Consider the following 13,572-nt stretch of genomic DNA (forward strand, 5'->3'; position numbering starts at 1 on the left):
ACGTCTTGATTTTATTCATTATATGAATTGATGAATGCTGGCCACTTTCGTATCAGTATCTGATTTTGAAAAGAAATGATTTCTATTGGAAAAGAAACTATAAACAGAAATGGTGAAATGGCCCCTCTTTAACTTGACTTTTAACTTTTAAACATTTTTTAACTTGACCTTGCAGTAGGCAGGCAGGAGGATATGTTGATATTGAACCCCCTCCATGCAGATGAGCCCTGGTGAGGCCACAGCTGAAGCACTCAGCCCAGCTTGGGGAGCACGTTGAGAAGAGCATGAATGCCTGGAGGTGGGGGTGTTACAGAGGACCACGAAAGTCACCAGGAGTTTAGAAAAAAATGACCTCTCAGGAAGGACTACAAGACTTGCATTTGTTTAGCCTAGAGAGGAAAAGATTAATGGGAGGCAGTGACAGCAGCGCTCACATAACTGAGGAGTTCTAACAGGAAAAAAAAATAAGCAAGCTTCTCATTACATCTGCTGGGAATGAAACTAGAGGTAACAGATAGAGGAATTTTGGACTAGAAACATTCCATTTTTTTTTTTTGGTGCTGGGTATGTTATTTCCCTACTTCAAGGCCATAAGCAGAATCTGCAAGTGGTGTTTCCCATATTATATTTGCTTGTGTGAACCCAGGCCTTTAAATTGCGTGCAAGACACGGAAAAGTCCAGGCTGCTTTCTTGCTTTCTGTCTTTCCACATCAGCAGAAATAAATTGTGGTCTTTTTCCAGGAAGCAAACGATAGATAGTCCTGCCAGTCCCACTACCACTGCGGAGCCCCCTGTAAGTGCCTGCGGGCAGGCTGTCCGTTTCATCTGACCTGTCATCCCTTCTGCAGAAAGGCACAGCTGTCCTTGCAAAAAGAGCTGGTGCTGATAATTCTCAGGGTTACCCATGAATTGCTGCTGCCTGACGATGTACACAACCTGCTTACTCTTACCTCGGAGCTCTGCTGTCTATTACGTTTCCTCTTTCGTTTTCATTTATTGCTGCTTCATCTCTTTATTCTCTTACCTGGTATTTCCCCAGGCCTGGCGTAGTTCTTGCACTTCTTATTTCTGTTTTCACTCCTACCCATTTCTCTTTCCTGCTTCACTGCCTTCTACCCTAAATCTTGAGACAAATTTCTTTCTTCTTTTGTAATGAAATTTTCTGTAACATCCTCCAAAGAAAAAAGTGCTTTACCTAAACGAGTAGCTCATCTTCTGCCAACTGCCCATTGCACAAACATCACTCTCACACGCTCACAGCCAAAACAAGTTTTGGGTACTGCTCAACCCTTCCAAACAGAACTCAAGTGCACCTGAATGTATTAATTTAGGGGTCAAACTTAGGCTTTAACTCTTGGTGTACCAACAGGCCTTCAACACGGGCCTTCTATCTGGTAAGATTCAGCAGCTACACGGTTTGGGGCTTTCCTCCTCAGGAATGTCCCAGGGTTCAGACTGAGTACTCTAAGTGGTTTTTAGGAACCCTGGGCACATCTTCCTGCACGTTTCAGGGTAGTGTTCTGCCAAGATACATCGAAAGTATCTTCAAAGTAGCTGCCACTGATGCTTGTGGCTGTTTTCCAGTGGTATTTTGACGCCAGCCCCACTGGGGCCCTATGCCCCATTTTCCAATCAATAAAAAAAGGGATACCAGTACGCTCTTCTTTTCTAGACAGCTACAAACTGCATCACCCAGTGGCACCACATGCTAGCATTAAAGGAGTTTTGCAAGAAACGGGGAGATCTGCAGTTCAAGATTTCAACTGCATCTGTGGATCTTCCTGAATAGACAGTAAGAACACGGATACAAGCTGCAAGGTTTGCATTTACAGCTTTCTCAATATTTTGCTTTGTTTGGAGCATGTGTTCAGCACAGAGTCAAGCCTCTGAAAATACTGCAGAAAGCTGTAACTGAGGACAGCACAAGGAAAGGGATTCATTTTCAGTAACTGCTGTTATTTCAGTCCTCCCTCAGCATTTCTGTAAATTATTTTAACTCCACTAGATGCAGCCCAACCCCCACTCAAATTGCACAAATAAGAGCTACCTAGTACCAAGAGAAATGCATTGTCAGGAAAATTGCAGGTTCAGGTCAGGCATGGTTTTACGACCACAGAATTTTACCCACTCTGTTTGGATAAATCCTAAGAAAAATCCTCCCTGCAGTACTTCCAGTTTTATCTGAAGTATTTTGTTAAGATTGAAACTAGGACACAAAACCTCCCAAAAATCAAACAACAGTGCTGAATTGTGGTCATAGGTTAGTTGCTGGTTGTCTATAAATAGCTAGTCCATACTATGAATATTAACTAAAAGAAAACAGCAAGCAGAAATTTTTTAGAAGAAACATAGGTGCTTCCAAAACACAAAACCTTCCATTGGAAGAGATTTAGGGGCAATCTTAACAGTATTGTTTGAAAACATCAATTCCATTATTCCTATTCAGTACCTCTAAGACCAAGATTAAGAAAATCTATAATTTAAACATTCAAGAATTAAAAACACAGAAGATGGGAACTTATGAAAATGTTTTTTTAAAAATAATTAATTTCATATAGCTAATTCCCTTTTCATACATACAGCTCTTCATGACTCATATTTTACATCTTTCCCCGATGGCCATATCGGCTGTTTTCTTTGTAGGAATTCAGGTTCTGATGCAATCCAGTGGATGGCCAGAGCTGATAACAGTGTGCAACAAAGGTGGTATTCAATTTAATAAAACCATTTTAATAAAACCATTTGCAAATTTCATGAAATTGAAGTAAGCCCTGAGAAAAACGCACAACCTTCATGGCTTTTTATGTCTTTGGTGTGTTAAAGCAATACACGACACAGGACGTGTTCGTAAAGGTACCTGCACGCAACTATCCCCACCACAATAGCGCTTGGTGAAGGAAAAGCCGTGTCCCTAATGACGGCCCCATGCTGGATCGCCAACAGCGCAACGCTGCCCCAAGTCAGGATTGCTGCTGCCCCTGGGCTGCAGGCCGGTATCGCCGGCTGGAGGCACCCGGCAGCAAGAGCAGAGGAGAGGAAGGAAAGGGAGGGAGCCGCTGCAATTTCTCCCACCGGGAACAGGACGAAGGCAGGAAATGAAACTTTGGTGCCAGCGCTGCCCCGGTGCTCCTCTGCTCACCCGCATGCAGCACCAAGCATGACCCAGCACCAGGCTGTAGCTACACCGTGGTGGCAGAGATCTGCACCATGAGGGTGGTGAGGCACTGGCACAGGCTGCCCAGAGGAGCTGTGGATGCCCCATCCCTGGAAACGTTCAACATTGGGTAGGGCAGGGCTTTGGGCAACGGGGTCTAATGGAAGGTGTGCCTGCCCGTGGTGGTAGGGTTAGTCTAGACGAGCTGTAAGGTCTCTTCCAACCCCAGCCACTCTGTGATTCTGTGATTAGTTACCCAAGCAAGCAGCACAGTTTCCATAAAGCTTTCTCAAAGCACCCCGCAGCCAGTTCCTGCGCACACTCACCCCACCAAAAACCACCAGAAAAGCATCTGATGAGGACTGGCCTTGGCTAACGTGGCCGTAGGTTATCAAGGAGTTCCTCCTCAACGAGAACAACAGTGGAAAGCACTGACTGAGCGCCCCCGTGTTTTACCTAGCACCTGCAATAAGCCAAACACACACCAAGCTTTACCTCCCCAAACATGCGGCCAACAAAATCTGCGCCAGTTTCATCGCTTCTTTTATAACCTCAGAAGAAATGCAAACTCCCAACCGAGCGCACCTAACTGCAGCTTTCCTCAGTACGCTTTCTGCTCCTGCGCGAAACCTGGTGGATATCTTCATTACTGTGTGCTAAAGAGGGATGAGCACGTTGTTTGCGCTCCATAAAGTAATAACTGTGCTCAGCATGATCATCAGCACCCCAGCCTGCCTTGGACAAAGGCTCCAAGCTCTCTTTATTTAAACCTGTTAAACCTATTTAGTAGGTTTTAATTAAACTCTTTAAAGCTATTTAAGCCACCAGATTGTCACCCTTTGATGGTGATATGTTTGCCTGTCCGTGTGCAAGATAAAAGGCAGGAGTTCCTAAGGGTTATGTTATAGGATGAAAAACAAACTGCCACCCCCCTTGCATTAGTCATGCCAAATCAATTTTAAAACGTCTTTAATGGGTGCAGTTTTATATAAGAAAGAGCTTTTTGCATGTTGTGCATTGCTGAGCAGAAAAGGAAAAAGGATAAAAGGAGAGCCCCTTCCCTGCACAGGAAAGAGAGCAGGAGCATCGGTGCGAGCCACCCCCGCCCAGAGAGCAGAGAGCAAATGATGTCCTCTGGGTAATGCTCTCAGTGCTTTTTCCTTACCATGCTATTTGCAAGCCTATTTTTGTTTCCCAGAAAAGAGCGTGCTTGGGCAGAGCAGATGTCAGAGAGCACGGGGGGAAGCTGAGCCCAGGTCAGCTAACGGGCAGCTCTCCTTTGTGATGTGCTGGTGGTGCAGCCACTGGTAAAACCGTGGCTGTTCTGCTCTGGGCTTTCTTAGCCCTGCGCTAAGATCCCACCTCGTCCCCAGCAGTGTGACTAATTGTATAATTCAGGAAAGGGCCACTGCAGCGTCTGCTGCTGCGATGTACTCATTTTTAGCACATCCGGGCCCAGCCCATGCACTCACTCCAGCCGCACCCGGTCCTGACAAATGTCTGAAAGCATCCGGAGCATCAAAAACCCATTCCTGTGAGAAAGCTCCTGTGGAAACACGGTGAGTTGCTTCTGTCACTAATGTAATTCCATGCTCAGTTGAGCCCTCCCTCACCTTTATCACAACGTCCAGTAGGCAGGCTGGACGGTACCAAATGTATGAAATATCCCAAAAGGAAAGCCCAAAATGGGGATGGGAGTATGGTCTCACAGGAGTCACATTATAGGCAAGGATGAAAGATGTGCTTTGGAAAGATCTGGTTTCTGTAAGTGGCACACACACAGATGAGAAAGAGCCCTTCATCTGCAAACATCTCACAAAGCTGACTGATGGAAATCCAAAATAACACGGGTGTTCAATCTGATACAACAGCTAAGCTCGGATGCCAAACCAAAGTGTTTTTCTCACGTGCTTTAGATTCCGAAGCAGGAACTCAGAAATGAAGTTCTTAGTAGGAGAACACCTGAGGCAAGGCTCAGCACGGAGGACCTACGCTATCAAAGAGCATTGGGAACTGCAGCGGCAGCCCCACCAGCACCCACACTTACAACCAGCTTCCTAGTATAGCTTATTTGGGGTGCTCAGGCTTGTCCAAACTCTGGGTCCCAGTCAGTGCACTGGGAAGTCACAGAGAGCTGGGAGCTGATCACCTCATGGTGTTGAACATCTGTAGGTGTCTCTTGTACTATTTGCCCATAAAAGTGCAATTTAGTTCCCTCTGAAGATTATGACTATTGCAGATCAATTTGCACTTCCTACTCAGATCCTTCTGGTCTTCTCCTTTGGCCATTTCTTCCATGAATAACCAATCCTCATTTTCCAGTATTTGCCCTTGAAAATTATATTTTCTGCCAGTTCGTGGAAAGGCAAGGTGAGAGCAGTTTGGGAGGATGCAATGCACTGCAAGGAAGCATTGCTGTAAGACAAATAGTGCACTAGTTCACTTAAGTCCAGCAGCACCGAGATGCACCAGCCACACCACTCCATTAGCACAGGGAGCAGCATGCAAAGGAAATAATGGGTTCCTCTGAAGCCACAGGAACCAGAGCAGATAAAGAGCAGAAAAAATGTGCTGAACACAACAAAAAAGAAAAACAGTCCTGCACTGGGCAGCTCTCACCTCTAATACCTGTGCTGTGCATTTCCCTCTCTGTCATCAGCATGTCTCGCGGGTAGGGTTATTTGGCATCCATCTTCAATAAGTTCTTCCTCTCGTTATATGCTGAAAGCTACACTAGCCTGTTCCAAGCGAAGCCCACAGTTTGGTAAATACATTGCTGCCTTCTGAACCACAGCAAAGACCTTAATAGACTGTAACTACTTGCTCAAGTCAGAAAAAACTTCCTAAAGTGAACCTAAAGCTGCTCTACTGTAGCAGCCTTTCAACCAAACATCTATCGTTTCCAAAACTTGTGTTTTTTTTGGCAAAGCAGAGTTTAATTCTGCAGAATGCCCAAAAAGCTCCATAACTGAAAGAATTAAGCATTTTCCAGAAAGAAATTTCAACAGTATGGTGCATAAATGAGTAACTTTTACCAAGTTGTATGCTGGCCCCAAATATTTCCTTCATCGTGCCACAGACTTCTGCCTTTATGACGGTCTGTAGATGTCAAGATGAGATGAGTTTTGGACAGCTGGGTAGGAGTTTCAGAGCATCTGTGATTCTAGGGCAGTATTTTGGCTTCTGGAGACCCTGAATAACAGTGGAAGATTAGTCATGAATCCTGCCCAAAGCCACTACTCATTCCCAGATGTGACACAGCTTAGAATCTGGGGTGAAAACGCTTGAATTTTTCACTTTTTGTCAGAGCAATCCTTGACTCGTTCCCCATTTCATCTCGCAACCCTTGGTGGTATATTTTTGCTTCCACAGCCTTTGAATGAGTTCACAAACTCTGATATTTACCTCACCTATATTGGTGTGATATATAATCCATGCTGAGATGAGGAGGGGTAATTCATCTATCAAAGAAAGATGACTTCAGAGTGTCCTCACACTGGGATAAATAACAGCTTGCATATTAACATTTAGAAGGTTATCAACGCTGTATTTCAAATAAAAGCCTAGACTCAATGTTGAGAATGTGAAGTGGGAAAACTAGTAAAAAAAATTACCCTGGTCACTGCAAATAATTATCATGCAATGAAAACATGCCTCAACAAAAAAGTAGTGTATTTATAGAGGAGAATAATGCAAATTCTTGACCAGAAAGGTTAGTAAATACGCTGGCACTGTTTTCCTCAGACTAACTAAAATCTAAACCTTTTGCTTTTCTTATCAGTTGTTGCCTCAGTCACCAAGCCTGTCAAGCCCAAATATGATATTAATCTCCTGCTAAAGATTACGAAAGAAGACATCTGCAGGAAGCATAAGCATCTCATTAATATAATCAGGGATTTAATTAATTTAACCCTAAAATTTTGATTACACTGACATTCCTCAAACCAAGTACGACCCTGAGAACTCAAGGCATTAAGACAACCTGAATGTGCTTTTTGAAATGATTATATATCTTGGAGAAGTCTTCAGAGAGCAAGGCTGGTGTACTGCTCCTATCCTGGCAAAACGTTTAATTTCATTAGAGAGATAAGACAAGGCAGAAAGGTTGCAGCAGATAAATATGATGCACGACCATGTGCCACCAGCTCTGTGGTTTCAGCAACCTGAGACACGTTGCTATCTACAATGCACAGCTAACACCCAGGTGCACGTAGTGCTACTGGAAAAAGAGATTAAAAGTTGTTGTAAAAATTCTCTGTTGATAAATAGACCAGGATTTTCACCTGTACCAAAGTCAGGCAAGCATCTGCTGGCCACTTAAAAGCAGTTAGAAAATCCCTTCCCTGTTATTTGCATCACATAACATTCTGTCGAGCCTCTTTTCCTCTGGCAGGTAGGTCTGTGATGTTGGTAGGGCACCCAAGAGTCCACTTTGGCAAGACAAATGCCTAGGTATCACCACTGTGCTGGGACAACGACAGTGGTTTGTGTGGCAGGGCATGGTGCGACTCCAGGTGTCAACTCCTCTGTTTAATTTTGGACACCTATTTTTAGAGCTCTAGCTGAACCCAAAAGTAAATGTTTACCTTCTAGTGGAGCCCAGTCTGTAATTCCTGATTTGTATTTGGAAGTAACAGCTGCTACACACACACAAATCCAACACATTCTCTCCATCTACAGAATCGCCAAATTAAAGACCCATTAAAGGGTCTTTCTCGAGTTTGCCTCAGCAGAAGACACAGCCCCCCAGCATGAGCAATAGAAATGATGATGTTGTCCCCACATGATTTTGGGGACTCATCTTTGGCCTGGCGTGTTAGCTTGGCTACCGAAGGGTACCAGTTAAAGTTGCTCTCTTCCTTGGGTTGAAAGTTTCTTAAAGATTATTTTCATGTGTATTTTTGCAGGTTTTTCACACAGATCAGACAGATATAAAAATGACTGGACACCGTAATCAAGGTCCTTTCCTATTTAGGAAAGCAAAACAAAATATAAGCCTCAGCAGATCTTTTATCCTAATTTGTAAAGGTCTGAAGATTAATAAGAAATTTTGGTTTTAAACCAGATGAAAGAAAAAGATAGATAAAGAAAATAGTCTGGTAAATTTTCAGATGAGACAACCATTTGTTGGTTCTGTTATACGGCATTATGCGTCCTTAGGTCTGGAGCTGCAGGCAACATGCCCTTCAAATTCAGTTTCTATTTATTTTGGCTGCAAATCATCATCTCCTTATCAAGCAGGTATTAAGCCATCTGCTCCTAACCTCAGTAAATGCAGTAAACTTGCATTCCAGTGTGGGGCTAAAATAAATGGTTTTCTTTTGTCCAGTAGTAAATGCACCTTTAAAACCCATTAGGCAAAATTGGCCCACCATGAGACAGCTCAAAGAAATGAAATAGATGTGGCAGCAGGGAGGAAGGGGGAAAAAAGGGGGGGGGATTGGAGGGAGGGAAAAAGTCTGTACCAGAACAAAAACTCGATTAAAGGCTACGATAAGCTCCAGCACTACAATTTGATTTCTGAGAAAGCTAGTCTTGCAAACTGCTAGGAGGGGTGGAAACATCCAAAAGATTTTTTCACAACAGGAAAACTCCCAAGACGTTCAGAGTTTGGGTTCAAGCAAGCTAAAAGCACGAAAAGGCAGGAGGTTATCTAAACCCTATTGACGTTTCCCAAGTTTTCAGAGACGAGAGTGATCCGACTGTGAGAGCCTGTGCATTGCTGGTGTCTGCCAGAGCACAGCCATGAATAATAACCCAGAGTGAGGGGAGACCACAATCAAGTTTTAACTGCTCAGAATGGTTAAGTTAGTGCTTAATTTTAAAATTTATTTCTTTAAAGGACTTGAAGACTTGTAACCTGAGAGCAAGGGAAGCAGGAAAGGGAAAGACTATCCATCTCCTCTAGTTAACCTTGACAATAGCAGAGTTAGGGTGATTGCAAATGTGTATGATCACTACAGGAACCCTGCTTTGGTGAAACATCCCCTCAGGCTATCATAAACCACAGTGTTGTAGGGCTGGGATGATGCCCCAGGTGCTACAGCAAGCCCCTGATGAGGAAGGGGTTGGGAAGCGCCTAGCTTCAGGTTGCTCCATGCTGTAATGGAGCAGCTCCAAATCATGGCATTTGGACCAGGCTCTCGATGCCAAGTTTTGCTCCCAAAAAAGTGAAAAGCACCCTTGTTTTATTTTGTAGTGCCATCAGTTTTAGAGACAGTGAAAGGTGCTGTTCATTGTCAACAGAGGTCACTAATCAGACATCAATAGATTCACCCGTAGCGCATCCTCGATGCCAGGCGGCACGATACAGCATACATAACCTGAACACATCCAGACTGATGCTGAGAGGGGTACAAGCCCCTTCTTTTCTGCTGTCGTTTCTGTAGGAGAGAAACCTGGGTGCCCAGGCTGGAAGGAAGATGTGGTATGCTACGGACACATCACAAAGGGAGAGAAGCATTTACACTGGATCACTATCCTTCCGTGATAAAGACCCATTCCAGTGCAGTCTGTTGTTTAAAGCTGGAAATGCTATGAACCAACCCAGAAAGCATTTCAATTTGAGATCCGTTTCGGGGCAGGGAAGAATAGAGGGCAATATGCTGGAACTGAGAACCCTGGGATGAGCATGAGGGAAGTCCTACATTCAGCACATCATTTAGCTCTAAAAGGGTGGATGAAAGCCTGGAGAGCAGAGGCAGGTTGTCAGGAGGCCATCAGCCTCCACATATACTGGAGGCTGGTCTCCAGTACATACTGGTCTCTACTGGCCTCCGGTAATTTGCTGGCAGAGGAAAGATCCCACCAAAAAGTAGGGACTCTGAGGACGCAAGTTCCCAAGATGAGTTAGAAAACTACCAAGAAAGCAGCACCCACATACAGGCTGAAGGTAAGGCATAAAGTTTGGAAGCCCTGCAGGGGACTTGGCACAGTCTCTACTAAACACGACGGAAACACCCTTCTGCACGGTTTGAAAAAGAAGCAGGGGCAGGCAGCTTGTGTGCATTACATGACGAGGCTGCAAACCCACATATTACTTGTCTTGGTAAACTTTGAAGACAGAGACAAACTACCCCAAAACCTGGTAGAGGGAGTATTAAAACACTGGGGTGTGATTTGACCTTCTCTATATTTTACTGAGCTTAATATTAAAATACTAAAGGTGTTTCTAAGCAACCAGAGAAATGCCTTGCTGCTGTCTCCAGTGTTCAAAACAGAGAGCCTGAACACGCAGGAGGCTGATATCAGCCTCCTTGTGATCTTCAGAGGATCAGAGCCTGCTGTTACAGCCCAGATATACAGAACGCTGCAACGATCACAAATAGTGGAAATCTGAAGACTTCGGTCCAGCCTCATATATCAGACAGTAAAACTGCTTCTGCTTTAACAGGTGACGTGTAGGAAAAGTCCAGGTAACCTGCTTTTAATTACTCATTTTTAGAGACCGCACAGAAAGACAGAAGCTTGACCAGATTATGTTCTTTTTCTTGGGCAACACAGACAGAGACACATAATCCAAACACATATTCTTCATTTCTTAACGTGAGTTTGCCAACAGAATTTCACTACCATGTTTACCTTTTGATAAAGCATTTTCAAAAATACTTCTACAGAACCAAAATTGTTCAGAGCAAATGTATCCTACGTGCAATTTGCTTATTCTCTGTCATCAGTTCTGCCCCGTTCACATCACGCAGAGGAGGGAAAATCCTTTTTAAAGAAAGGGTAGTGTAAAACTGACAGAATTCCTCCCACCCCTGCGTGCTGCCTTCTGATAAGCTCTATGGACTTCTGTGTTAAATATGCTCCTTTTGATCCAACTCCGCTTCGCTTTTCAGAAGTTGTGAAATTAAAGGTTCAACAATGACAGGAAGGCTATTTTTACTAGGAGTAGCAGACAGAGAATAAATAGTACCTCAACACAGACTTTTGTGGCTTGTACTTAACATAGTTTTAAACGCAGTTCTTTCTTTGGCACAACATTATTTTTAATCTCCTGTATCGATTTTTTTTTTCAAAAAGCTGTGAGCCCAGGCTCACATTAGCTACATCACAAAAGACATGTCTAGATTTTACCACGTAATCTGAGCAAAAGTTCATTAATTGATCACTTAACCTGGTATTATTTTATTTATCTATTTTTACTTCTGACTCATAAAATCATTTAGAGGCAATCTACGGGCATTTATGGAAGCTCTGGTTCTGAGTGTGCACGCCAGAGGACCAGCAAATTAAAGTGCAGGTAAAAAGCAGATTTGACTTCAAATGCATCTTTTGACAAAGGTGGTGATAGATTCTGGTCCTTATTACAGATTTTCTCACCCTTTCAGGATTTTCTAGCTAATTCCCCTCTAAAAGCACGATCTTCCAGGCTGATGAATAATGAAAACAGCAGCTCAATGACCATGTGAACACAGTGAAGCTTGATTAAATCTGTGAATCTCAGAATCACTTTAAAAAGATACTGCACTCAGAAAGTAACATTGCCCCCAGGCGTGCATCCCTTATTATCTGGCACCTGATAAACGCCTTAAGTCCCCATATCTTTTTGGGGCAAGCCCAAACTTGTTTCTCAGAGACACCCCCAGCCAAACTTACTGCTGGCACAGAGCCAGGGACATCCATCAGGACAGGTTTGACTTCCAAACGTTCACCAAACCTGACAGACGTTTCAGTTTCCCCTTAAAGCCCTCTCTCCAACGGATGCTTCAATTCAACGAATAAAAAAAAAGGAACAGAAAACCTTTGTAAATACAGCGCTTTTAACTCCTCTCAGATAGAGGAGCTTCATGACGCCCAGAAAGAGGGCTATGGCAAGAAGCACGATGGCAGGAAAGTTTTTCCTAGAACACAGCTAAACTCAGGTCCTAGCTAGTACCTTCTCCTCCTCCAGCACGCAGTCTTTCAACCACTACACCTCACAGAAAACAACCAAACAAAAAATCAGAAGGGAAAAAAAAAGAGAACCCCCATCTAACGAAAGAAAAGCTTTTGCTCACAGCCTGCTGAGGTTAAAACAGCCAAAAACTTACGTCCCAGGGCACAGACGCAGAGCGCAGCTAGGAGAAAGAAGGCAGTCCCCCGGAGCTTCATGCTTGGTGGCAGCAGTGGTGCGGGCAGCTCTCCCTCACGCAGCTGGGCAGGGAGTGCTCTCTCGCTCTGCGGCAGGCCTTAATTACTCCATGGAAAAAGGTGTGTAGAGCCTGTGCCTAGTCACTGCCCATTCCTGCTTATTTTGGGGACTTTGATAAAGAACAGGAGGAAACACAGCATACTCCCTCTGGGAGTTCAGCACGGAGGAGATTTATTGTTTCAGTCCTTACAGGAACTCCTTTTCTTTGGCAGCCAGCTGTGTTTTTGTTAATACATTATTTTGTTCTTCTTCGGCCAAGAGGTCAGGAAAGTTTCTCAACAGAGGCAAGACTTTCTTTAGAATAGGCTATACATCACTGCCTTTCATACTGTACCTGGGGGCACTTTTATAGGGGACATTTAGTAGCAGCAAAGGAGCCTGGTTAATAGGGGATAATGCACTGGGGATGGAGGGGCAAAGCAGGCAGCAAAAGCCCCCACCTGCCTCCTCTTCGTGTCCTTTTAAGGGCAACAACGCAGCCAGCAGAGGACGTGCCTCCTGAGAGCTGCCAGCCCTGAGGGGACACCAGCACAGGTCAAGGCCAGGCCCCGAGCAACATGCCCCGTGAGGGACAGGCTCCGGGCCTGTTATTAGCCCCCCCCCCACACACCTCTTTGAACAACTTCCTAAAATGTGAAGAATTTCAACTAGCTGTAACAGATTCTGGTTCATTAGCAAAGGAAAGATATATATATATATATAAATTTTCTGCAGAGGTACCTGCAATGCTGACTTGCTGTGCCATGTGGTGAAAATAAAGTCCTCAAAGTTCCCCTAGGGAACCCATGTAGGATCCGTGTCTTCTCCTCAGGTCCAGCTGACCCAGGAAACTGTGGCATCCCTTTTTCTCCCAGCCATTTCCATAGAGGACACAGAAGAGTCCCCAACAGAGCTCTGAAGTCAATAGCTATCAAAACATGGTCTTGCAGTGCTCTTATATACTGTGCCTTAATGACTTTATGCAGCTGACAATAATTACTGACAAAACTTCAAACCCAATGAGAACACCTTGCAGCATCTGTGCTCATCTCCCTCTCTGTCAGCTCTCAGGAAAATTAAGAGGAAAACCTGACCTCACAAACAGCCTGACTTGTTAAACAGTCAACTCTACTAACTCTACTTACTGTAGTAATTTAGGTTTTTTTTTTGTTTGTTTTTTTGTTTTTGTTTTCCCTTATGATTGTTGCTCACCATAAGGGAAGTTTTGGAACAGTTTCACATGCAGGAACTCCCAGGAGCTAAGCCAGTGCTTCCAACAGCGGTGCTGTTTTATTCATGTGA

At 44.1% G+C, this 13,572-nt stretch overlaps 1 protein-coding gene across 8 annotated transcripts in view; it reads right to left on the minus strand.

The window, feature by feature from the left end:
- Positions 1-13,572, minus strand: part of EMCN (endomucin) — a 69,275-nt gene that overhangs the window by 37,584 nt on the left and 18,119 nt on the right. For 2 of the 8 annotated variants that reach the window (XR_007164212.2, XM_013199924.3), the window contains exon 1: positions 12,191-12,533. The exons of 1 other annotated variant lie outside the window; for it this stretch is intronic. Coding sequence is in view for 6 of the 7 variants with exons in the window: in XM_013199924.3 (XP_013055378.3) it covers positions 12,191-12,251 (61 nt within the window). In the remaining variant the exon portion in view is untranslated. Of the gene's footprint in view, positions 1-6,190; positions 6,240-12,190; positions 12,546-13,011; positions 13,143-13,572 lie in introns of those variants that run through there. 5 more of the 8 variants (XM_013199922.3, XM_013199921.3, XM_048066423.2 and 2 more) reach the window with 5 other exon arrangements.

This window comes from Anser cygnoides, chromosome 4 (genome assembly GCF_040182565.1).
Source record: "Anser cygnoides isolate HZ-2024a breed goose chromosome 4, Taihu_goose_T2T_genome, whole genome shotgun sequence".
In the NCBI taxonomy this organism is placed as follows: Eukaryota; Metazoa; Chordata; class Aves; order Anseriformes; family Anatidae; genus Anser; species Anser cygnoides.